Source organism: Colletotrichum jinshuiense, chromosome 4, assembly GCF_051148585.1.
Source record: "Colletotrichum jinshuiense chromosome 4, complete sequence".
In the NCBI taxonomy this organism is placed as follows: Eukaryota; Fungi; Ascomycota; class Sordariomycetes; order Glomerellales; family Glomerellaceae; genus Colletotrichum; species Colletotrichum jinshuiense.
The window spans coordinates 2,729,312-2,754,513 of record NC_139311.1 but is presented as its reverse complement, the minus strand read 5'-3'; the positions used below and the strand labels follow the sequence as shown (position 1 = coordinate 2,754,513).

General features: G+C 53.2%; 9 protein-coding genes across 9 annotated transcripts; 2 read left to right on the top strand and 7 right to left on the bottom strand.

Annotated features, from left to right (window-relative positions):
- Positions 1-65: 65 nt before the first annotated feature.
- EsH8_IV_000682 (glucose inhibited division protein A-domain-containing protein) lies at positions 66-1,891 on the bottom strand (the record flags this gene model as incomplete). The annotated part of the gene is made up of 2 exons (XM_083265572.1): positions 66-680; positions 752-1,891. 2 exons carry the CDS (start codon positions 1,889-1,891, stop codon positions 66-68), a joined length of 1,755 nt encoding a protein of 584 aa, XP_083124467.1.
- A 658-nt stretch (positions 1,892-2,549) lies between these two features.
- Positions 2,550-3,897, top strand: EsH8_IV_000681 (ERMES complex subunit MMM1; the record flags this gene model as incomplete). The annotated part of the gene is made up of 2 exons (XM_083265571.1): positions 2,550-2,596; positions 2,691-3,897. 2 exons carry the CDS (start codon positions 2,550-2,552, stop codon positions 3,895-3,897), a joined length of 1,254 nt encoding a protein of 417 aa, XP_083124466.1.
- Positions 3,898-3,941: 44 nt separating this feature from the next.
- Positions 3,942-5,061, bottom strand: EsH8_IV_000680 (CAAX prenyl protease; the record flags this gene model as incomplete). The annotated part of the gene is made up of 3 exons (XM_083265570.1): positions 3,942-4,424; positions 4,504-4,887; positions 4,966-5,061. The coding sequence occupies 3 exons, from the start codon at positions 5,059-5,061 to the stop codon at positions 3,942-3,944; spliced, it is 963 nt and encodes a 320-aa protein (XP_083124465.1).
- A 5,860-nt stretch (positions 5,062-10,921) lies between these two features.
- EsH8_IV_000679 (uncharacterized protein) lies at positions 10,922-13,904 on the top strand (the record flags this gene model as incomplete). Its single annotated transcript, XM_083265569.1, has 3 exons — positions 10,922-13,086; positions 13,167-13,591; positions 13,645-13,904. 3 exons carry the CDS (start codon positions 10,922-10,924, stop codon positions 13,902-13,904), a joined length of 2,850 nt encoding a protein of 949 aa, XP_083124464.1.
- An 804-nt stretch (positions 13,905-14,708) lies between these two features.
- On the bottom strand, positions 14,709-16,664 carry EsH8_IV_000678 (lysophospholipid acyltransferase; the record flags this gene model as incomplete). Its single annotated transcript, XM_083265568.1, has 5 exons — positions 14,709-15,139; positions 15,204-16,225; positions 16,302-16,401; positions 16,504-16,548; positions 16,643-16,664. 5 exons carry the CDS (start codon positions 16,662-16,664, stop codon positions 14,709-14,711), a joined length of 1,620 nt encoding a protein of 539 aa, XP_083124463.1.
- A 1,442-nt stretch (positions 16,665-18,106) lies between these two features.
- EsH8_IV_000677 (GDP-mannose transporter) lies at positions 18,107-19,461 on the bottom strand (the record flags this gene model as incomplete). The annotated part of the gene is made up of 4 exons (XM_083265567.1): positions 18,107-18,540; positions 18,603-18,983; positions 19,040-19,130; positions 19,210-19,461. 4 exons carry the CDS (start codon positions 19,459-19,461, stop codon positions 18,107-18,109), a joined length of 1,158 nt encoding a protein of 385 aa, XP_083124462.1.
- A 756-nt stretch (positions 19,462-20,217) lies between these two features.
- On the bottom strand, positions 20,218-21,359 carry EsH8_IV_000676 (acireductone dioxygenase (Ni2+-requiring); the record flags this gene model as incomplete). The annotated part of the gene is made up of 2 exons (XM_083265566.1): positions 20,218-21,162; positions 21,231-21,359. The coding sequence occupies 2 exons, from the start codon at positions 21,357-21,359 to the stop codon at positions 20,218-20,220; spliced, it is 1,074 nt and encodes a 357-aa protein (XP_083124461.1).
- Positions 21,360-22,479: 1,120 nt separating this feature from the next.
- EsH8_IV_000675 (1,2-dihydroxy-3-keto-5-methylthiopentene dioxygenase) lies at positions 22,480-23,220 on the bottom strand (the record flags this gene model as incomplete). The annotated part of the gene is made up of 4 exons (XM_083265565.1): positions 22,480-22,611; positions 22,670-22,729; positions 22,781-23,092; positions 23,191-23,220. 4 exons carry the CDS (start codon positions 23,218-23,220, stop codon positions 22,480-22,482), a joined length of 534 nt encoding a protein of 177 aa, XP_083124460.1.
- A 919-nt stretch (positions 23,221-24,139) lies between these two features.
- On the bottom strand, positions 24,140-24,982 carry EsH8_IV_000674 (Der1-like family-domain-containing protein; the record flags this gene model as incomplete). The annotated part of the gene is made up of 2 exons (XM_083265564.1): positions 24,140-24,697; positions 24,803-24,982. 2 exons carry the CDS (start codon positions 24,980-24,982, stop codon positions 24,140-24,142), a joined length of 738 nt encoding a protein of 245 aa, XP_083124459.1.
- Positions 24,983-25,202: the final 220 nt, after the last annotated feature.

The following is a 25,202-nucleotide window of genomic DNA, read 5'->3' as shown; positions in this document are numbered from 1 at the left end:
TGAATGCTTGCTCTTCCCAAGTTTTGAGGCTTCCGAACCACCAGCAAGATTCAAAGACCTACACACTATCGCCTCGAGCCTGGCTTCTGGGTCTCGGGCCATGACGACACAGCGTCCTCGACCTCCTCAAGAAACGTAGATGCATTATGAACAGTGGTGCCTCCAAGAACCAAGCGCACACCAGGCGAGCTTGCGTTGATCGTCGCAACCATCTTGGCCTCCTCATACGTAGCGCCGCCTACCATGAACACAATGATGTCTTGTGGCTTATCGCGGGTAGTACCTCCGCCCTCGACGAAAGGATACTGCTGATCTTTCAGTCTGCCTCGGATCAGATTCTGGAGGGTACTTTCAAGCAAAGGACTATGCTGGGTGTAGACATTCTCAACCCCCTTAAGCCCCTTGAACCGATTTCCAGCCCCTCCAAAGATGCCGGTTGACTCAAAAATGTCGGTGATACCCGTTTGGGCCTGTGATTGTTGTAATGAGGATTGGTATATCACAAGTTTCGCGACGAGATCTGCTCGCCGCACCGAAACTCCGCCAGCGGCCACCAACAGATCAACGAGCATTGCGAGTGAGTTGGACGGGTTCCGCTCGTATCGCAGTGCGTAAAGCGCGACAAGAGCAACCTTGCTGTCGCTTGCCACCCTCGGAGACTGTATAAGCTTCTGAATGTTCTGCACCATAGCAAAGCATTAGCATTCGGGCTTTGTCTTTGGATATGTCTGGACGTTTCCCGGAACATTACCTTTACATCAGCCGCGTGGTTGTCGTTACACGCAAGACTTTGCTCAAGTTCGCTGACTTCAAGTAGGTTCTCTGCACCGACCCGCCTGCTCAATTCCGAGACTAGGGTAACGTGTTTGCTCACGTTTCCAGAGAGCTTGCGAAACTCTGGGTACTCCTCGATGAAGCGCTTCATGTCCGATATGGACTCAATGTTCGCGCTGTTTTGCGTTTTGGATTGATACTGCTCCACATAATCCTTAATGTTCCCGCCTAGGTCGCCAAAATTGAGATACATATTTTTCTTGAAGAAGGGGTCCTGGTCCTGGGACAAGACAATCTCCTTTAGCTCCGGACGGATGTCGGGGACGTCACTGAGATCAACTCGGCCGTTGGCGATGCCCAAAAGATGGTGCACCATGGCTTGATAGGTCCATTGGGTGAGCAGGGGGGTTACCGGATCCTCGCGCCGGTCAAGAATCAGAAGGATGGGAGGCGTGTCCACCTTCCTGAAGTCGAAAAGCTGCTCCTCCTGGGTGATGCGATACCGCACCTCTGTTGCCAGTTTTTTCGTGAGTGGGCTGTTCCTGGCGAACCTGATCAGGGGTTTCTTCTTGAGTGCGAGGAGAACAGCGACGAGCCCGTCAGCACTCCGTTGGAGAGCGTCCGGGTTCCAAGTATCCGGGTTAGAGCCCCAGAGACGCTGATGAGGAAGGCCGAGGCCGAGTGAGAATAGATCCGGGTTAATGACGATGAAGTCGGCGAAATGCTCCTGGACTAGCTTGACGACTTCATGGTCGTCGGCCTCGGCAAGCCTTTCCAGTGATGACTTCTTGACCACATTGGTAAAGTACAAGTGGTACTCGCCGTACTTGGGCTCCCGTAATTCATCGATCAGAAGCTGTATGGAGTCTGGTGATGGGCGAACAAGGCATAGGCATCGGAGATGGCGCATCTTCTCTCTGTTGGCGTTGTCGATTCGATCAATGAGATAGACCTCATGGTTCAACAGCGCTGACTGAGTAATGGCGGTGGAAACGATGGGCACCGTCTCTCGGTCCAGCAGCAGAACTTTCATCTTTGCCGACTGCGTCGTCGATGAAGGGTCGGCCGAAGATATCATGCGAGAGACATAGCCGGCCACTGCCTGTGCTACGTCCATCCTGGCCGACGGCGCGGAGCGCAAGGTCAACTGCTCGTGTGGGGCGTGTTGCGATCGAGGGAGAAGGCCAAGCGATATTGGCTTCAATAAATTCGATCTAAGAATAAGTGATTTCTCACGGGCCGGTGGTTAAGATGCGTTGGCGTTGAGGCAGACTGGAAGGGCCAAGCGGAATGTTGGTTGTTATCCACAGGACCTCGGCGCATCTCTCATGTTCTTGGGGATAACCTAGCTGGCTGGGACAGCTTGCCTTAGCTCGCTGCACTAACTTGCCTGGATAGCTGACCTATTTGTACAGTGCATATGACAGTGCGTAGTTTTGGCGGTCTTCGGCTCGGGAACATGCATGGGGAGATCCAAGTGAGACATTACTCCACGGCGGAATTTGGTACGGCGGTGGATCCCCCAAGCAGTGACGTTCAGATGCTCCACAGTGTCAATCCGGCCAAACAGGCACCACGAACTTCATTGGTCTCCCCCGTGCAAAAGTCATTCTAGCATCAGAATGAAAGTGACATCTGCAGTGGGAACTTGATCACAGTCATCCTTACTCGTCTTGCGACCCTGAGCTTCCTCCATTCTACTTGAGAATTGGGATAACAAGAACACCTTGCTTTCGGCCATCATCTGACTTGTCTCGCCGCCGGCCATCGAGAGGATGGCGAGTTTGTCTGCGGGCACTTGCCCAGCAAAGGCAGAACCAACGTGAGTTGCTGGCTAGTGCATATCCACCCCTCGGATCCATGTCGTCGTTGTTCTATAATGCAATGAGATTTTGCTGCTGATCTGCGCCTTCTAGTCTCTCTTTCACCCAAGGCCTCATCCTCGGCCAGCTGTCGGTGGTTTTGGTTCTCGCCGCCTTCATCAAATTCTTCATATTCGGCGACCCTCCCTCGCCTGAGGTGACGGCTTCCTTGAGAGCAACGGAACGTCGGTCAAGGACGCTGGCTCATAAGCGCTCACTATTGAGCCTGCGGACAGCCAATGCTCGGCAGGGTCAACAGACACTCAGCCGGAAAAAGTCAAGCGTGCTCCGCAACCCTCCGAACCTGACCATCGGTTCTATCCTCAGCAAAACCTACTACAACGTCGACAGCCACCAGCCAGAGAGCTTAGACTGGTTCAACGTTCTTGTGGCACAGACCATCGCCCAGTTCCGAAGCGACGCGCAGCATGACGACGCCATCCTCAGCTCCCTGACTAAGGCACTCAACGGCACTTCGCGGCCCGACTTTGTCGACGAGATTCGTGTAACGGAGCTGAGCCTAGGAGAGGACTTTCCCATCTTTAGCAATTGCCGTGTGATCCCAGTCGACGAAGATGGACTCGGTCTGGGCAATGGCAAGACACTTGATGCCAGTGCTGCGACGAGGGAGGGGGCAAAGCTACAAGCGCGAATGGACGTCGATCTTAGTGACATGCTGACACTCGCTCTGGAGACGAAGCTTCTTCTGAACTACCCTAAGAAACTTAGCGCAGTGCTACCTGTGGCTCTCTCCGTCTCGGTTGTCAGATTCAGCGGCACTCTTTCTATCTCATTTATCCCCAGCAATCCCTCGCAGTCAACCCCGACCATGATGACCTTTAGCTTCATGGATGACTACCGTCTAGACCTCTCTATCCGAAGCCTGCTCGGCAGCCGGTCAAGACTCCAAGACGTTCCCAAGATTGCGCAGCTGATTGAGTCGCGTTTGCATCGTTGGTTCGACGAGCGGTGCGTGGAACCCCGGTTCCAGGAGATTGCCCTGCCGAGTATGTGGCCGCGCAAGAAGAATACTAGAGGACCCGAAGACGGCTTGGCTGAGACCAGTGCGACGGCGGGAAGGGCGAAGGGAAAGGATGTCAACCCGGATCTCCGAGCAGAAGCTCGAAGAGAGGTCGAGGCAGAAGCAGGAAATCGAACAGGTCGGGAGCAAGGTTCGCTGCGTCGCCGCAGACTACGGAGCGATGATGGCTTTGCAATGCCCGGCTCATTGCCTGGGCTAGATATCGACATGAGGACATGACACGCCTGTTTCTATCTATTGTAACACAAAACGGGCGAGACGCCTTAAAACCCCTGTGGCACCAGTGTCGCCGAGCTCTCGGTCAAGGGCAGCAGGGCTTTCCACCAGGAGATGGCTCCGGCAAACAAAAGTATATAGTAAACAACCGTCCACTTCCGACCATCAGCTTGCGTGTAATGTCCGTTGGCGTGCCAGTAGGGCTCGACAGACCCCCAGAAGCGAGGGAGGCCCATTGCATTGCAGAATGCGTGTACCAGAACGATGGCCAGCAAGCTCCCCGACCGCAAAAAGAGAAACGTGGCGTAGGCACCGAACAGGGACGTGTAACTGAATTGCAGCACGGAGCGAGCCATGGCAGCGATGAGGGGTACCTTGGGATGAGTGACACGGAACTCGTAAAAGTGATGAACATGGGCAAGGCCGAAAATGACCGGAGAAAGGAAGATGGTCTGCGTCAGAGACATACGAGCGCAAAGGAGAAGTGGGACCGAGGCTGAGCGAAATAGTATCTCTTCAGTGAGAGGTCCCTTGGGTTCAAGTTAGTCATTGCCCCAGTGTACCAACTGCGTGACGAGGATAGGATTCCATCTAGAGCTTGCGACATACCATGACGATGTTCCGCCACGATGTCCACTGAGTCCAGACGCGGATAAGGGGACCAAGGCCGCGCCAATCTTCCCAGAGACCGTCTATGAGAAGAGTCTCATACAAAGGAGCGGCGAAGAGAACGATGGTAAGAAGTAGACAAGCACCAGCCTCAATAAGACCGGGGGGCCAAAAGCCCATGACATGGAGCGGACTGAATGGCAGTGCGCCATCGGGAAGCCGGGCCAAGATAAGATACGTCAGCGCGGAGCATGATGCAGTAGAAAAAAGGACGGAGGTGATCCGGGTGCGGATGACGCGAGTGTCATCTCTCGAGAGGGTTGGTGAGGGCCGACTAGCAGGTGAAATGTAGAGAGGGAGCACGTAGATAGCCGTGTACACAACCTTTTCAGCGCATTAGTGACGAGAGCGAGGTGAGAAAGAAAGACCTGGTTGTAATTGGAAGAAGAATTTCACACATACCAACATCGTGCATGCAGTAAGCGGCTGTAGAGAGGCCAGCTGCGCGTCAGAGGGGCCGGCATCAGGGCCGAAGCCGAAGTTGCTGGCGGTAGACATGGAAGCGACCGGCCTATATCTGTTCTCCCCAAGACAAGGAAAGGGTCGGATGAAGAGAGCAAACGGCGGAGGATTCAGCAACCGACGGAGCAATAGCAGACTCGGATCTCCATGTCGAAGTCGACCAGCACCTCCTTTGTGGGACCTTGGCCCACCTTCCCGGAGCTGATGTTATACGATTATATAAGCAACAAGATACAGTGGGGCCTTACGAACAGCGATCTTAGGTACGCTGGCGGCCGTTGAGTGTTTTCGATGCACCAAATAGAGCAGACACTGACTGGGTCGACCTCACTGCAGCCAGCGTCTGCACCGTTTCCTAGTGTACATTCGTGACGACTAGCGCGTGCGAAGCGCCAGTGCACGCAGCTCGATAGCAATTGACGCCCGCCCCTGATCACTTCAGCGTAGACACATTGAGTACGTAGATAGTAGTTTGCGTGTCTCCGATTGAGCCATGCGGAGCAAGTCGATGGCATCTTTGAATGTACCAAAAATAACAGCGGTTGGCTCACCGGGTGCATAGCCGCCCAGACGCACTCTACCCTCAGCCAGTGGTTCTCGGTGTGTAGCGGCTTCTCCTTACAACAGGTTGTACCTAGGGGCACCCAGCCTAGGCTGTAGCCGCCGCTGTCTGGCCTTGCCGACCTTGCGGATAAAGATTCACTGCATGTGTGATTGCCGCCGCCCCATGTTTGATCCGGTCTCACATGGGATGCGGATAGGCCCAGTGGGTTTGAGAAATAATTAGATGTAGAATGCATCAGCATTGCCCAATATTGCGACCCTTAAGGCCGCTCGCCATGTTTTGTCTCAAGTTCGACCGGCGCCACAAAGAAGGCAGCGGAGGGGGGTCGGCAAGGCCGGGGCCGTCAGCCGGGGCCTGAAGGCCTGAAAGCCCTGGTAAGGTGTGGCCCATGATGGCGGTGTCGGATGTCAGAAACCGCCCCCTTGTTTCTCGCTCCGAACCGGGAAATTGGATGCTGTGTTGTCAGTTACCTGCATCTGCATCTGCAGTGTTTGCGCCCATTGCCCAACTTCCCGTCCCATCTATCAAATTCATGCCCGCCGCTGCCGCTGACGCCACGGCGGCACTACCATATGCAAGGGCAATCTTCTGAGCTGTGCAAAACGCGAACCGGCCACGAAACGGACGCGCCCCGTGGCATCATCCATGGACAAAGCGTGGTGCATATCCCAAAATATGAGAGGATATACATAACAGGTACAACAGCATGCCGATGGACGATTAGGAGACCCACTATGTGGTAGTGGAAAACCAGCCCCTGGCCTAGTTCTTCAAGACGCGAACCTTGCAGGCCAATCAAAGGAGCCAATTCGATCGAGTACATGGAAATGAAGGCTGCGCCCATTTACAACGTGGGGCCAATGCTGTGAACTCCGGCTGATGCGTGGGCACCCCTTGAAGCTGCTTTTCTCTTGCAGGCCACAAGGCTGCCGTTGAAATTAATCACTCTTATCGGAATTTCACGATGCATCATCATCATTCCATCCGCCGTTCGCACCCTGTGTGGAATCACATATTGAAAGCGATCGGCGGGAGCAGAGAGCCACACGCCATGCATCTGGATGGCTTGTGTGTGTCCGCAGCCACCGCCTACCACCAAACCTGTTCCTCTGACTGGACAAGCTTCCCTGACTCTGGTCCCTGTCCACGCGGGTGCCAGGTTCGTTCTCTTATACCACTGCCTGATGGAGGTGTCGGTTTCGTTTCTTTTCCTTTTTCTCTTCAATGTGCTCGTCTTTGTGCAAGTCCCCGACGTGAATCCAGCGCTTTGGGGTCAGCCGTCGCACCGACCCCCGCTGTCTCTGGCAACAGAGACGATAAACAATGGCGGTCAGATCAGCCATGTCGAAGGCCCAAAAGCTCGGCTCAGCCCGGCCGCCAACATGAAGCTGGCGGGCGTTTGAGTCTTGCTGCATCATCACGGCAACGGAGCACCGAGCACTGAGAACAGATGCTGCGCCGTCGAATCCGGGCCAGCCGTAGCCATTACCTCGGGCGAAGTACCAGCCTGTGAGGTTTGGAGATTTATTTACTCTGTTTCCTCTTTGGGTTTACATGGCTAGGAAAAATCCTCCTCCGAGTATCCGTACAACGGTAATGAACGGGGAAGCGCGCTCGAGAAACGTATTGCGGGTACAGCGGGGGGGGGGGGGGGGGAGTGCTCCATAGCGATGATGCCCACGCTATTCCTCAATGGAATGTTTCTGGCTCAAGTCGTCAATCCCCGTTCAGCTTCGCTGCTTGGATGCCATGCATGCACCAGCCAATGGGCTCAACAGCAGTTCTTAACAAGAACAAGCTGTGCCATCGTTAAAGAGTTTCCCCTGCTTGATTGGAAAGCAGTACTTCCGTAAAGGCGCTTACATTTTGACTTGCGCATGAGGGACCTGACGACAGTTGGCTAGTCGGCCAGATGGGGCAAGTTTGATTCTAGGTTGCACCCTGCGCTTATGGCCCAGTTCAATCCAGTCACTGAATGACGATGGTCACTACGCATCCGTTGACGCCGGACAGATTGTGGATTTTCAGGACTGTGCGTTGCCAGCCGGCGTGTGTGCGGCGCACCACGGCGCTCGGGGGACAACGCACAGCATTTGAAGCTGCAGTTTCCAGGAGGGTCGAAATACCCACCCGCTTGTGCAGAACGTATGGCTTATTGAAGTAGCACCCTATAATCGTGCTAGCTATCTGTACGTGGGCCAGCATTGATGTTTTCTGGTTTGGTGGCACCTCTACCACCGTCATTAGGTGTTTGTATAGATGAGAATGCACAAATCTTGAGACAATTTTAGGATGGCTGTGAGGACATGAACTAAACTGTCTTACCTTTACCTGACCTTACCTGAAAGTGACAGGGCACCTCACCTTACCTTTGGGTAACCCTGCCTCACCGAGGTAGACCCACCGGTACATGGGACGAGGTATCCGCCGGGCCTCCGTCTCATTACACCACATTCATCTTTGCAGCCTTTGGTTTATTATTTAATCGTTGCTCTCTGATATGTGACCCAAGATATTGGGCGGGCGGGCGGACAAGGTCAGGGATAGTCGCCATGGGGAAATGGAAACATGGGGATGACCATGACGGCGAGACTGTCGTTCATATGATCCCCGAGTTCGTCACGAGCTTTGCCTTGAGCAACTCACAGACAGGACGCGGCCAACGGGAACTGCCTTACCTTACGGGCAAGGAACCGCCGGCGAATGCTAACGGCCCAGGCGGTTCGCCTTTCTACATGGAGCTGGAAGCGTTTTCCTAGCGTCGAAAGCCTTAGAGACGCGCTAGACTAGCAAAGCGAGACATTTCGAGACATGGATTGCCCACGGCCTCATTCTGGCTCGTTTTTCTAAGGCGTCCAGCTTTTGCTGCCAGTACCAAGATCAAGCAAGATTGGATCCATCCGGCTCCTCACATTGTATTAATCCACATACACAATACTTTGTGTTCACTGCAATCCATAACTTGACCTTCCCTGGCCCATCTTAGCCGCTAAACCTTCCACCCCGTATTATCTCCCACACCCGCCTGTTTCTTCTAGTCTTCTTCTTTGGTGGCGCCATCGAGCGTCGGTGGCCAGGTCATCCAGACTTTGCCCACGGCCTGGGGGCCTCGGGTTCGGCCTTGAACCAGGCCCCCTCGTGGTGGGAACTTGGACGCGAACTACGGCTTGGTTTGTTGTTTTCCAATTTGTCTCTACGAACCACGTTGGTACGTAAATAGCTACTGTGACAATTAATATTCGCCTGTCAAATAGGACTCGACCCCATGACCATCGTCATCCTGCGTCGTCTCCCTCCTCCTTTTTCTTATTTTCCCTTCTATCACCCAAACCTACCTTATCCTACGGGGATGGTAGCAACCGACTGACAACCCTAGAGACGATCCGATGCAACGCAACGGGTTTTGACTGTCCCATCACATCCGGGTTGTGTTCCTCTTTTTTTCCTTCTATTTTTCTTTCTTCCTCATCGTTTATCTCGGAGAGCCAACCTGTCAAATCTCCTCCCCCCGTTTCCAGTCAGACCAGTCCTAGTTCCATTTCCGCGACCCCGGCTACTGCAGTGCAGGTCCAGGTTCAGCTGCAGTAGAGAAGCGTCACCTCGCCGCACCGCCCCCCCGCATTGCTTCCTGTTGTGGTCGTCGACTTGTCTGGGACTCCGGTCCAGTTTTCTAGCCCTGGTCGTCTGCAACCCAACGGTGTCAAACACCCCTTGCCGCTTATTCGGCCACCGCCTCAACCATCGATCCAACTGCTGCTGGACAGAAGAAGCAAGAGATAGGGAGTCAAGGTGGCCCAGCCAGTCAGGTTGCTCAGCCAGTCCCAACCCCGGTCTAGACTTCGACGTGTCTGCAGTGGACTATTGCAAGGCCGCGTGCTTGCGCAGTGCATCCAGGTCTCCATACTTTGTGCAAACCCCATTCTCCGTACAACGCAATCCTCGACCGCTTTTTTTCTCCAGCTTCCATTCCCACTTTGGCGAGAGATGGTTCTCCTCTTCCTGATAGGAGCCGAACCTGCATAGGACAAGGAGCATCCTTTACCCGATAAGGTCAGGGACAGCTCAGAACGGCTCAGGTCAGGCCAGGCGAAGGTTGCAACTGGACGCTGGCTGTCCAGTGGGAAAGTTGAAGCCAGTGGAAATCTGTGAGCGCGCAGACGCCGCTGGGGTTGAACTGAGAACTGCGCGAGGTTGCCTTAATTAGTGGACGGAGCCATTGCCTCTGTACGGAAACCCCTGCTCGGTTCCTGCCCTGGTTCGCTTCCAGTCCCATTGCGGGCCAGTTCACATCGTCTTGCCCACCTCGAGGTACCTGATGTGGGTGGAAGGTACGTTCTCTCTACCTTGCTACAGAGCAAACCTGGAAGCTGCTTCCCTTCCTCCTCCCGTCTTCGTCTTCTGCCCTTCTCTCCCCTTCCCTTTCCCTTCCCTTCCCTCCCCTTTCCTTCCCTTCCTCCTCTCCGGCCTCCGCCTCCTGCTTGGTATTTTCATCGTTCTTCACGACATTTTTCTTTCTTTCTCTTTCGTCTGCTTTGTTCATCTCGAGGCTATTTGCCTGTAATAATTCTCTCACTCTCATTTCGCCTCTGTGGCCTCGTCCCTTCCCTCTTTGTTTTGGTTTCTTCCCCCCCGGATACCTTGTTATAGTATCTTAGGCCTCAGCTCACCTCAGTCATTCTCTCTCGGCAGGCTCTGCTACCGTCACTCCACACACAAACACACCCAGACAAGACAGTCACTCACTTACTCGCATATTTCACCTTAATGAAGAGAGAACAAATCCACACCGAAGCTTTTTTTGATCGACTCGCTCGCCTCCCAACCAATCAATTCTTTTTGGATTAAGATATTGGCCAATTCCAAGCTTATTGCTCGACCACTTTCAAAGTTTCCCCGGCTCAACCTGTAGTCCGAACCAACCCGGAATCCGGCCAACCATCTTGCACGTTGCCCCGAGCCCGCAATCCTTCACCTCGATACCTCCGGCTTCTTTTACTTTGACCGCACACCACGTCTGTTGCTTGTATCCTTCACTACATTTGAGCCAGGATAATAAAAGCACAGACCGGCCCGGTGCCACCCCTCCATCGCCGTAGCCGTGCTGGTCCCGGCAAGTCAGCCGCTCGGCGCAGCTCCCCCATCGCGCTCGGCCCCCGTCTCTTCTCCCGGCATCGGGTAACCCCGTACGTCCCGTCCATCACCGGCACTCCATGGATCGGAGGCACCACGCCCAAGAAGACAGCCCGCCTCGACTAGTCTATTCATCTTTCAAGATAGTCAGCTACTCCGCCGTCCAAAAGGTATCCACGCGTCCGCACCGCCTGGCTGAGCATGTCCGGGTCCGGGAGCCCCTCCCGGGGGAGCCCTTCCCGGTCCCAACGAAGGCCGCTACACGAGCGGTCCAAGTCGCAATCCAACTCTCTCGCCATTCGTGTCGTCCCTTATAGCCCGCCTCGTCCAATCGACAAAAATCGCGACTCTACCGCATCAGCTTCCTCCTCCCGCACCCCGACGTCTACGACAGCACTCCTGTCACCCAACCCATCCGGTCACGATCACACTAGCTCCTCATGGGCCGATGATCGCTCTGCCAGCCGTGCTAGCGACCGCTATTCCCACCGACGCTCTTATTCTTCCAGTACAGTAACGTCGGTTTTTTCGCCTGCCTCCTCAACCTTTCCATTGGTTGCCGCCAAGGACCGTGGTGTTTCAGGCTCGAAACTGCGATCCGACTCCTCGACCAGAGACCAGTCCTCCCCAACCACCCCTGTCCCTGCCACTCCGCCTCATCAGACTGATATTTCCCGCGTTAATGCGCGATCCCGGTCTTCCCAATACCACGACGACGACGATGAATCTGCCACACCCTCAGCGAAGCGTCCCTTGTCACGCCGTCGCAATCTCATTACTATCAACGCCGATGGCAAGACATTCTCCCTTCTGCCACAGGGACAGCGGGGCCGAAGCCAAGGCGACTACCACACCTCTAAACCCCCTACCTTGTCACTCTCCACCTCAACCTCGCATGAGCGCCTTTCTGACGCCTTCAGCGAATACCGCCCCAGCTCAACAGTGACTTCCCTTCCGGACCAAAGCTTCTCGTCCACCCTAACCCCGGCATCCTCGACCACGCAATTAGCTGGTGATCATATTGCCAGCACAGCCGGCTCCTCATCGTCTCCTTGGAATTATCGAATGGTCGGCGGCCTGCGCAAAGTCCCCAATACTCCTGATCTCAAGCAAAAGCAAAAGTCGACGCTTCATTACGGTGCACCCGATCTAGCCCCATCGTATCCGTCCTCCCCATCTGGCTCTGGACTAGCGCCGCTGCCCGAAGCGCCTGCTGGTGAATCACCTTCACCCTCGGACCCCCACGACCTACAAACGAAGACATCTTTTCAGTCGTCCGTAACCGCATCCACGGCTTCAGAGAAGACAAACTACAAAGTATACGGCTCTAATTCACCCCCTGCCACCGACACGGAAAGCGTGTTACACGCGCCATCGACGACCTCGGAGACGACAAATTACAGAGTTTACGGCTCTAGCCCACCCCCCGCGCCTGAAAGTGAAGGCTCGCTGCAGCCGCCATCATCGAGCCATTCCAACTACGAAATTCTCGGTCGATCATCCCCTCCAGAGCCATCGTCGGCCGAGAGAAGCCCCCCAAAAACGGCCGACAGCGATCAAAATTACGTCTTGCATGGGGCATCTTCCCCGGCACCCTCGTCGCTAGCCTCCAGCCGTCGTTCTCGATTTCGCCCGGAGTATTCTCAAGAGAGCCTTTTGGTGGCACCACTGAAACCCCAGAAGAAGAAGAAAAGGTCCAACGAGAGATTTGGGTATTACAAATCCCGTTCAAGAGAGTCTCTGCGACGCGCGGCTTCGGTCAAATCCATATCCAGCGCACTCACTCTCGAAGCCGCCCAGAGTTTCCTTGCCTCTCCTGCCGCGTTTTACCGATCCCGTGTTTTGGCCGGCTCGCCTAAACGGCAGCCAGACGCAAGAGTTGCGCCAACCGTTACCGCTCCTGTGAAAGCCCACATGAACCCCCCCTCACACCAATGGAGCTCACAACTGTCCACCGTCATTTCGGAGAGTGAGGAGGGCAGCGAGCCCCCATCACGTTCGGTGTCACCTTGGTCTGCGCCGGGCAGACGGAGCAGTGCACCGCTGAGCAGTCATAGTCGCCAGATGCTCAGCATTTCATCATCGCTCGCTGCTAATGAAGAACGCTCACTATCGCATTCACGATCATTCACTGACTCTCTCGAACGTCCTCAAGCTACCCACAGTCGCGGGAACACTCTTCGTTTGGTCAGCGATCAAGACGAACACGGCGATGGGTTGACAGAGTTGCATCAACTTCACCAGCGTCCTTCGCGGACCCGCCTTTCCAACTTCTTTTCCAGCGCATCTTCGGACCGGAACCTGCATTCTTCAAATAGTTCGAGGGCCAACAGCCTGAACTCTGCTTCAATTCCAGCCTGGGCCAGGTAAGCCGCCCATTCTCTCGCAGAAAATAAACAACGCTGTTCAAATCGTAACACCCACTGACTTCGCCGTCCATTTTTAGGTTCTACTATGGAAGTGGAGAACGGAGATTTCTTGCCAGTTCCTCAGATTCGATGATGTCGGATCCTAACGAAAGCCGACCGCCTAGTTCGTTCCAAAGCCGTTCGCCGAGTGCCGAACACCTGCCTTTAAGCATATATAGCCCCCGACGGCGACCGAGGGAGGTCAACCCCGCGAATCCACGCCCAGTGTCGGATGTTGGGTCCATGGAAATCAGCCAGGCGCCGCTGCAGGACACCCAGATGCGTTCCGTCCTTCGGAAGAAAACTTCAAGCATTTGGTCGCCCCACCTGCGGCGCGATCAAAGGGCTGGCCGTTACAGCATCTGGGAGCCTCCATCTATGACTTGGTCTGCAGAGTCGAGCCTTTTGGGAAAGCGGAATATGCAGGTTGTGTTGTTTGCTCTTGGCTTCATATTTCCGTTTGGTGAGACAGATCTCTTCCATTGGATCTATATGGACTATGCTAACACGAGACAGCATGGATGATCGCTGCCTTCCTTCCACTTCCCCCTGACCCGCAAGTCGAGATGGCTGAGCGCGACCATAGATCCAGCCTCCTGGACGAAGAACGAGACTTGCCTCGACGGGTTGCTGCGGTCGACGAGACGCTCTTCCAAAGCGCTCGGTGGTGGCGCGCACTCAATCGCTACATGTCCGTCATTGGTGTCCTAGTTGTTGGAGCCATCGCCGCCCTGGTTGTTCTAGGCGTTCAACAGGGTTGGGGACAAACGGCATAGCGATATGCCCATCTCTTCGCATCCCAAAACTTTTTACTACCTCGCAGCAAGTGCTCAAAAACACTGCGGCTTATACGACACGATGTTCAGCAAAATCTTCACCGGTATTTCGGCGCTTTAGAATCACGAATGGGCGATGACTGCCCTGCAACGGCCCTTTACGACTATACGAAACCTTGCTCTTTCCTTCTTTTTCACATGGACGCATGTCACGTACGACGTTCTCTTGGTCATTTATATGGTTACTTTTGCCATTCTCTCACAGCTCGTCGGATAAATGTTGTCTCCTATTTGTCATGTTCCCCTCTTCCCGTGTGGGAACAGGGGACGCTGTTAATGCCTGTCATTGCCAGCCTTGTATAAATCACTGTAATTGTATATTTGGCCGGACATGGCCCACTCTTAACGAAGTCGTAGATTTCTATTCTTGTTGGGCGATTGGGAGTGATTGACGATACCCCCCTGGATTGCACGCGAGTCAACATATCTGCATTGATGTTGCGGAAGTCCCAAACGATCGGACTGGGCCGATGCATATTTATTTGTTTATTTTGGGGGGGGGGGGGGGGGGGGGGGGGGGATATAGACATATGGATATAATGGCTTAGCTTTAGAACCATATAGCGCGCAATGTCTAATGACCAGACCCTTGAGGGGCACTTCCAGCACTATCTTCTTGTCTAGCTGGCATGGTGCTTTAGTAACGATGTGTACTGTGCACACAGAATAAGTCTGGTGTACAAGACTTGAGCCTGGCTCGCTGCTTGCACCTCAGCATGAGATTCTGGGAATACCCGGCCGTATTTAAGCAGCCTTCTTCTTCTGCCTGGCCTCCACCTCAGCCTTGATTTCCTCCATCGCCTCATCGATTTCTCGCTGGGGATCCGCCGACACACCCAATACAGGCTCCCGGCCCGAAAGGCTATCTTGGCTCAATGTACGCGTGAGTCTAGCCCCGGCTTTGCCTTGACGTTCCTCCAGCTGTTTCTTCAGTATCAGCTTCGCTGGGGAGGCAAAGAAGGCCATAGAGAGCGCGGTGCCAACAATCGTGTAGAAGTAGACGCGGGACCAAACCAAAACTGAACCGGAAAGCTCGAGAACAAGGAAGGGGGCGACAGTGAAAGACATAGTCAGCTGGGTGACCACGTATGAAAGGACGTCGTAGTAGATCTTGTGGGAGGTGGGCGCGCCGCTGCTGGCATCGATGAAAAAGGCACGGAAATAACGGCGGTAGTCTGTACGATATCAGTCCACTGTGCATTACATGCAAGGTCCCTAGCGCTGCATTTGTGCACTTACTCTTGGCCACAGTCTGGATGAAGCTAGCGAGAATGAAGCTCATATAATAGCCGGGGTAAAATCCATGCCACAGAGCACTGGTGCCGAAGGTGAGGAGGCTTGCGCGAAAACCAGGCTTCTTCCCCCTCGGAGTGACTCTGAGATAGACGTAGTTCCTTAGCCAGTTGTTGGTATTCATGTTCCAGTTGCCAAGGTACGCCCGTGTGTTTTGGGCTGTCTCAACGCCCCAAGGATTAATGTTTTGAAGTCTGTTCCACGACACTTTACCAGTGACAGGATCTACGCCATTGTAGCCCAAACCAGCCAAAATACAGGCGCCCTCAGTTAAATACCAGACCCCGTAGTATTTCAAGCGGGCGGTGAGACCGGCCATGTGGAGAATCCATACTCTACGCAAGAAGCCGTGATCCACGAAAGAAGGGCTTGTCAAGTAGGTGATGGGGTAGTAACCGGAAAGGACCATGAAGAGGCCGATCCATCCCAAGCCAGCAGCAGCTTTCAAGGCAGCCGGAGTGCCGCTGCGAGGGATCTTTCTCTTTTTCCTTACGGGAGGTTTCTTGGATGGATCAACCTGGGCCGGAAGGTCGAACATTGTTGTGTCTATCCATTTACGATAGTCGGTGTAATCGAAAGCAGGACCAGCGAAGAGGGAGGGGAAAAAGAGAACGTAGCCGGCATAGTCCAATAGACCTGGAAGCTCGACCAACCTCCTCTCTTTTTGGAATTCAGAGAGGTGATCCTCCGGGAGCTGGCCGTCTGCCACATTCCAGCAAAAAGCACTAAGCTTCATGAGGAGGACCATTTGGGCGCCCGTGATATCGACAGAGGAAGGACTGTCGGCAATCTGGCGGGCTATGTGATTCACAGACATATGGCCCATGAGAAAGGCGAAGGCAATCCATGGCATGAACGGACTAGAGGGCAGATACTTGGCAATGCAGTAGACGCCGATGGAACTGATGGCGAGGGTGCGGACGCCATCCCATAGGTCGAAGAGGCCGACTAGGTAGAAAGCAGAGGTACTATTTCCATAATACAAAGGTCAGCCCTAATACATGAGCAATAAGGCAAGCAGCAAAAACCAAATGAGGCGCATACCATATTATGAAGAGGTTCTTCTGGTCGGGCCTGGCATCGGGGACTCGCTTGAGCAGGCCGGCTAAAGGATAGGATATGAGAAACGAGAAGATGAGCTTCACTGTCAAACAACGGCGTCAGCGCTGATGCTTTGTCGGAAACGAACGCTCGAAGAGCCCGAGCGTGGTTCTGGTCTGGAAGTCGAACTCGAAGGGGGACTGACGCTCGTCGGGAGAAGCGCCGAGGCGCGAGGAGAGGAGCTCGAAGGCTGCAAGGGCGAAGAGGCGTCAGCACAATATTCGGCAACTGGTAGAGGAGAAAGGAGAATTGATAAGAGGTTTGTTGGGGATGAGGTCACGTACGCTTGTTGACGAAGGCCAACATGTTGACTGGTACAGCCGCAGAGCTTTTTCAAAAATGACAATGCGAAAGGCTGGAAGTTGCACCAAGAGAAGTTTCAATTCGGGTTCGCTCAGTCCATAGCTCTAAAAGGACAGCAGCAGGTAAACCCCGAGAGGTGGGGGCTCGGAGAGATTGGAATTGCGCCGAGGGAGGTGGGCGGTGGTTGTTCAGGTGGTGATATCTAAGGTAGCCAAGTTACCTTATGACGGGATCATGTGGTCCAGGCTCGGATGAAAGTAGGCGGGAACCAAGGTAGGGAGGCCTAAGCTAAGATGAAGAGAGGGAGCTGCGGATCGTCCAAAGAAGGGATTGACAGGTACGAACCCAAAGCGGCACGTGTGATGTTAATGGGACGGGTTTGAATGCAGTGTGGGTTCCGAGGTCAGGCACCTTCAAGTGAGGCAAGGTAAGGTAAGGTAGGTAGATCATTATTTATTTTATTTTTTGGTGGGGTCTTTCCTACTAGAGAGCTGCCCGTCGTCCAAAGTAGGTACACTGCTATGGCGCCTCCCAGCAATTGTCTTCACTGCATTGTCCCTGCCTTCCAGTCCCGTTGAGCAACCCCACGTGTTTCGAAAACAAGCTTCACAGGATAAACATCGCCAATTTCAGGTGTCACGCGCAGCCAGCCACTGCCAAATAGGTAAGGCGTCATGGCAAGTAAGGCATCCTCAGTATCAAGTACCAAAAATAAGGTGAGAGATGCCGGGTGGGATCTACTTTGATGCACCAAGTACCTAACAAATGGCTACGTCACTGCCTCGATTCACACACACAACGCGCCAAAAGATCTGTACCTTGCCCCAGACACACGAAATTCCTCGTCTCGCATAGCGGCAACTAAGCCATCTTATCTTATCGGTATCTTTGCACTGTGCTCGTACTCCCCCATCTGCATCGCGTCTCAACCAAACCACACCGCTGTTGTATCTTGTTGAATTGAATGGGGTTGGATAGACTGTGCAGACCCAGCCGCTTCAACTCAACGTCTCCTCCCTTGACAAGCCGGTTCAAACTAAAATTGACTGAAAAAATGGGCAAAGTAGAGAAGTAAAGTTCGTAACGTTAGTACATTTTGCTACCTTGGTCGCCCTAAAAATATCGTGCCGTAAGCCTACAAAATGCTTTGCAGTATTTCAACGCCCCTACCCATTTCATGCCATAATGTACCTCTCTCTGCCTTACATGCCCCAAGTGTAGAAATGCATTACTATACAGCATGTTGCCCTATTTCCTGACGCGAAGGTAGAACGAATAAAAAAAGGCCCATGGCAATCACTCAGACTGCCCCGCACCTAACGACCAGCCGCCCTTGCGCTTAGTACACAACTGACATCGCCTTCGTGCCTGTATTCTTTATTCTTCTCGCGCGGATAGACCACGCTCGGGCAACTTCTCTCCACACATTTGGGTGTATGGAACTCTTACGAATTGGCATCTCTGTTGCTCTGAGAGCTCGCGCTCATGGGCTGCGTCGTCGGCAACGACATCTTGGATGCCTCAGTCTGCCGGATCCTCGCCCACGCATAAACGATACCGCTGACGAACCCAATGACAATGGCCGACACACTACCAAAGGTGACCGGAGCATCAAAGAAAACGAGTCCACTGATGGCAATCGGGAGCTTGTTGAGTGCGCCTACCACCGAATACGTAGTCGAAGACGTCACGCGGATACACCACGCCGAGCAGTACGAGATGAAAATGGCGCAAAGTCCCGAGTAGACCATGCCAATGAAGAGGCTGTTACGAGTCTCGACTGGGAAATTTTTTTCAATGTTGGCCGACGACCAGTCCTCGGTCAGAAGTGTGCAGACGATAAGCACGGGAATTGTGAGCAGGTTGTTGTAGAACATAGCTGCATACCCCTGCTGTTAGTGAAACCGCCTCAGTATTGGTAGATTGTCTAGGGCCACTCACTATCCCAGTCCTTGAAGTTCATCTTCTTGATGACCTTGCGCATACCGAGCACATATGCTGCCGTGCAGCAGACGTTCATGCCCATCCAAGCATATCCAGCGTTCAAGGTCGAGACAGCGGCAGAAGCCTCGGCAGTCTGTGAGCCACCTCCCAGGGCATGCTGGACGTCTGCCCATGCGGCAACTACTGAACTGAGAACCATCAAGCCGAAGGAGAGCAGGGAGAGGGGGCTGACGCTGCCACCAAACCACAAGACCTCACCATATGCAATGACAATGATGGTAAGGTTCTTGAAGATTGTGTACACAGGCACAGAGAGAAACTGCAGAGCCTTGGTGCCCGTGTAAATCATGCCGACTAGAAGCAGCGCAATGGGGAACCCTATCAAGATGTAAGCCATGAGGCATTGCTTGGGTTGCTTGAAGCTCGTGACTAACATTTCTTCGCCTTATCAGAATCGAAGGGCGCTAGGTTTGTAATCATTCCGAGGTTTTTGCACACTACGATTGTGAGAATGCAAACGATAGACTGGTTAGATAACGTTAGAAGAACCCTCCCAAAACAGACATAAAAAAAGATAACAAGAGCAGACGGGACGTGGGCTTACCTGGACAGCGAGGTACAAGAAGTTCAAATTCCAGAACTGGCCCGAAACGACGTATTTGTTAACGACCGTCATGCTGATGGAGGAGAAGCAGTATGCAAGGATGGCGATGCCAGGGCTATTATCGATCTTGCTAATTGGCGAAGCAAGTGCAGGCCGAGGCCTCGGGGGAGGGCGAGACAGGAAGCCATCCTTGTCTCCGCCGAACGACTCGGAGCTGCGAAGCTCGTAGTCCTCATTCTTCTTGTCCGACATGATACTGGTTGAAGAAAAGGGGTCAAACGGGACGCAGTCGCCTTGGTGGTGATGAAGGAGTTTTGCGACAGAAGCAAGCTGGCTTCAGCGACGTTGGCTCGAGCTCGGGCTTGGAGGATGGATGCGAATGCGCCGGGTTGGATTGAATGGATTAGCGTGACGACACTTCATGTGCGATCAAACCGGCTGTCGTCGAAGAAGAGGGGCGATGGGTAGATCGTGCTGTTGATATCCTAGACGGCCCGTTCTTTGTACACGCTGGTTGGCAACAGAAGGACAGAGTCTGCTGAGAATCGAGGGTGAGAAGAGATGGAGTAAAGGGGGCACAGAGATGCTCGCAAGCAAGTACGGACGGGACGGGAACGCAGGGGAACACGCGTGCACCTATCAAGGGTCATGGAATTTCATGCCAAATTGCCTTAGTGTATTATCCAGGCCGGGTGGAGAAATTTTAGCTTGTCAGCTCCTGCAAAGATACGGATACAGTGTAGGTAATCTGTAAGGGAATGCAAAGCAAGGGAGCCTTACAGGCGTAATACGATCTAGCCTCTGCTGTCTTAGGTAATTATCCGATATATGCATATCGCGGAAGTATTATAACGCGGTATTTCATACAATGCAATTAAGCACCGTTGGCCTACATAGGGAAGCGAGCGTCACGAGGATGCTGTCCATAGATGGAACTGATCGTATAATAGGGAAACTTGCCATAGGAATGCCATACAACTGGATGTATGTCATAGCGACGAGCAGACCTTACATCGTTCCCTGACTTAGCGCATCTTGCCCCGACTCGGCCATACTCTCGTCTTGATCTGGCTTGGCATCCTTCCCTTCCCCTTCACCACCCACATCAGGCGCAGTGGGGAAATTCAAATGCTTCCAATCTTCTAGTTCTTCTGTGACGGACCGCAACCTGTCACGGATGCTCTCTATGGCATAACTTCCTAGAAGTAACCGCAGTGGAGGGTACGAGCAGTGTGCTAGCTGCCAGACGAGCTCAGCACACTTGACGGCGCTTGTCGGCTGCCGGTCACCCAGCCATTGAACCATTCTCTTAGCATGTAGTGCTGGTGATGTTGCCTGTGCATAAGCCTCACTCGCCGGTTTGATAAGGAAGTGACCCCAGGTTGGCAGCGGAGTCGCCAAGGTGTCGGGCTCATCCCTGCGGACGAACCCCGGTTCTACCAGAGTGGCCTTGACGTTAAATGAGTCCGTCTCGTAGAGCATAGCTTCTATCAACCCTTCAACGGCGTACTTAGTGGCACAATACGGGCCTAGGCCGGGGACACCCAGCGCTCCCGACGTCGAACTGAAGATAAGATAGCGGCCACCATTCTGTTGGCGGAAGTAAGGGAGGCTGGCCTGGATAATATTCAGTGTACCGATGAAATTGGTCTCAAATTGATTGCGGATTTCGTGCTCGTCTTGGTCCTCACACGCCCCTATGACACCGTAGCCGGAGCAGTTGGCAATGACATCAACGCGCTGGAAACGCTCCAGGGTTCGTTCGATGACCCGCGCCACCGAGTCTCTTGCACGCACGTCACACAAGAGCCCCAGGCAGTTGACCTGGTCTTGTTGTGTTGCCATGTCTTCAGGACTGGTCTCAAAAACTCGTCCCACAGATGTGACGAGATCTCCCTTGGACAAGGCGGACTTCACGAGGGACCTGCCCATGTGCCCAGTTCCACCAAATACCTGCAGAAAATGCGCCCGGTCAGCGACTGCAACTCAAGGGGGGCCAATTAGTATATCTCGTCACGTACCACCCAAACCAACTGTTTCTTTGAGCCATCTGATTGCGGGGGATCGCAACTGGCCGGGAGCTGAAGCCGCGCTCTGGCGGTGCCTTCGGTTGCAGACTGAGCTGCACTGTGTTCGCTGGATACATCCATTGTACAGAGTAATGATCGGCTGGCAATGTGGAGTTTCCTAGCAGCAATTCATGCTTGTGTACGAGGCTCTGCGCTGCTTCCCAAGCTGGTATCACTGCCAAAGTACAGAGAAGGTGTTGCCAACGATATGCGAATGATATGCCATAAGGGTGACAAGAGTTACTGCAAAAGCCAGGCAAGCGGGACGATAAGCTGCATGAGAAGTGACCGTTACTATGCCAGCGGGGGTTGGATTCACTCGTTATGTTAACAGCGGGTACCGAGAAGTGCGAAACTGGCGAACTGGTGATAAGCCAGTACACATTGCCGCGTTACGGCAGATGAAGGCTTCAGGCTGGTTCTATCGATCTGCTCTACCAATGCCAATTAACCTGGGGTGTACAGAGGTGGGTTTCAAATGCCGTCAATGATCCGTGCCGACCGTTCCTAGGTGGTACCTGCTGAAATGAGATTTGATCTAAGGTTCTTCTGACCCCGTTTAACACATGTTATTCGGATAATGACATATACATATTGTAGATACAAAATTGTGCAAGGCTTTCCTTTCCGGTCCTATATTTAGACCAACGATTTCATGTCCAGATTACCCTGTGCTTTGCCACATCAAATACTGACTAATATTACTCAAGTGCTTAAAGCTCAGCCCTGTCAAGCAGCGTGCTGTTAATGTACTGCGTTATAACAAAGTGATTCAATGTACAACATTACGCCCTAACCAAAGGTGTCGCAGCAAGTCGCAGTAAAGGGGTGGCAATGCATTTTCCAATGCATCGTCAACTAATGCATCGTCAAACCAAGTCGCAAGTCGGACACCAAAGGTGCGTCTTGATGCATGTTTTAAACACATTATGCTGACGCGTTGAAAACCTTTAGCAACCTTGCACCTAAGAGTGACATTTGTCTCTCGCCAACAGTACTGCCTGGGTGATTTGCCCAGGTTATTGAGAAAGGGCAGTTATTCGAGGGTACTAGTTGTCGACACAACATATAAAGCACCAGTTGCATATGCATGGTGAAATAGACATCCTAGAGTTGAACCTCGGAACTGACAACGGGCAAGCTTCGTCGTGGTTATTCATCATCCACCAGCAGTAGTCGAGCCTCCACGGCATGAAGCTACTCACGCCGCAACTCCGCTCTCCAGGTATTGCTGAACATAGTCTTTTCTGTGCGGGTTCACGTCAAGGTCCGTGGTTCTGTTCAGGGGAGTCCACTTGGGCTCATCCTTGAACAGTCTCATTGCCTTTATGTACTGCTTGAAGTCAACGGCAGCTCCCCGGCGGACGTGCAAGTTAATTGATTCCACTCACGTTAGATTCGTCGGTGGTGAATCGGTGGTAGATGCCAGCAGGCAAGATAATTAGGTCATCCTATTGTTGGTCAGTTCAGCTGCAACGGAAAACGGGTGCATGTTATCCTACCTTCTCGACGCGAATCCGAACCCATTCGTCGTCGACGCTTCTCACATCAAAGTAACCGTGACCATCACGAACATATCGAATCTCCTCATCCTCGTGCAAGTGTTCGTGGAAGAAGGACTTCACTTTGTCCTCGTAGACGTCGCCCATCTTCTCCGGCGACACAATGATTTCGTCCCTGTTCCTGTATCCACGGTCGGACGCCAGTCGGTCGACGCCATTGAGATCAGGGATTTGATGGTAGAAGACACCGAGCTTCTTCAACTCGTCGATGGTGACCTCTTTGCCTGAGTCGTGCGCCAGGCGCTGGTCGCCCTGATGTACCACCGCTGGTTAGCAAAGAGCTGTTACTGGGGACTGGAAAGAGCCGCCGAGTAGCTCAAGTAGCCAGATAGTTTCTCTAAGTGACTTACATCGAGGTTGTCGTACCAGTATGCCTTCATGTTGAAAGGTTGGTCTTGTGCCGTAATACTGCGGGGTGTATGTCTGGAAGAATGCCTCTAGTCAGTCTTCACGAGATGCTCCCGGGAGAGGGACATGTCTACTGACTTTCAGAGGGATTCTAGTCGGTTTAGATATGTCACTGATAGCAGTTTCCGATCTTGTTCAAACCCATGAACGTGACAAGATGACGACGAAGATGGTCGAGGGGCAGTCGGTGACTTTTTTTGAAATGACGCAATTGGCTCTGCAAGTGGGGTCATCAGGTTGTGCACTGGAAGTTTGCTGCTGGAACACCACGTCGTCCAATCTTCGTTTTATTGTCAGCACGTGGGGTACACTCAAACGTTCTGGCTCTGACTCCGGGTGCGACAGCAGCTCTCAGCCCCGACAAGCCGGGTTTTGCTGTTCCACATCCGCAAAGAGAAGTGACATACACAAGGTGACTGACTGGTTGGCATATCAACCCCTACCGCCTTTATTTCGACATACACACACCGCTGCACATATTATAGGACGGTAGAGGAATACGTGGACGAAGCCTGGCTCTTGGTCACCTCGATACGTTACCCATTTGGAGACGGTACCCGCCCGTATCGCCCCCGGAGGACCACATCTTTATCTGTTTTTATAATCAAAATAAAGCGACCAAGCGAGCACATCTACAACAAGCTGAACATATCATGTGGATTCTCTCTGTCAAGATTGATTCGTGCGGCATGCTTTACGTTAGTATTATCTAACCTTCATAGCATATCCTACCCAGGGCGTTTCGCTGATAATTGACAATAAAGTCAATGCAAATATGAATATCGCGGAATCGCGACGACGATAACCCTAACGCCGGGGCCATGCTAGTGCTGCTAATGACGCTGTTGTTTCGTGCGTATATGTCCCACAAAGGCTGGCCCATCGCTCCTTTTATCGGACATCGGCAGCAAGCTCCGGACCTCCCGCAACGACAATCTCGTTGTTGATGCCATCCGCGGTCTCATCCGCCGGTCGTCCCTCAAACAGCCGTCTCCACCATCCGGGGGGGTCAAACGGACGTGAGCCGCTGTGCAACGGCGGGTACACGTCGGAGAAGAAATACCATATATGTCCAATAACAACACCCATAATTTCGTCCTTGGGTATGGAGCCATGCAAGATAAGGCTAAAGGCCATGAGGACCCACGGAAGGTATGGAGCAGTAAAGACGAGCAGGCCCAAAAAGCTTAACCTTGTGTCTGGATTGCGTCGCGACCAAATGTAAACGAGTGTTGACGACAGAGGATGGCCAAGAAACGGCATCGAGACCAGCGGCGACAAGAGTAGAAGGCTCGTCATGGCGTAGACCAGCAACCAAGAGAAGTGTGCAGGTGAACGGCCAGAAGACTCCTCGAGGAGGCGGGCGTAGCGTTGAAGGAAGTAAACGTGGAAGAGGAGATCGAGCGAAAAGGGGCCGAAGTAGAGGAATGTGGTCAGAAGACGCCAATACTGCAGAGCAAGCAGAGATGGTCAGCGTCGAACTTGCAGCCAGGAAATGGCCTTCCAATTGCGGAAGGGGTAGCAACCGATCGGCGGCAGAAGGAACAGACGAACCTGTGACTTTGCAAAGACTGCACGGAAACTGTAGAATAGCTGAAAAGGAGTGACCATTTGACACTGAACGAGTGCGCTGGTTAGGACGGTGGCGGTCGTCCACCATCTGGTACATATGGGCATTTCCCAGAACCACGTCTCGAGAGGGAACCGGCCCCCGTCACCCATCATCTGATCCATGCTGTGCGGCGGATTGTCCTTGTGGTGCTTCAAAGAAAGAAGGCCAAGGGGAAAGAAAATGCGCTCATTGCCCAGGGTTTAAGGCGCGCAATGTTCAAGGATGAACTTTGATGTCCACGAGTGGGAGGTTAAGCAACAGTGAGTTGTGGAAACAAGGGATGGTGCCTTGGCTTGTGGACAAGGTAGCTTGTACGACTAATCGGCGCTTCGGGAGGTATTG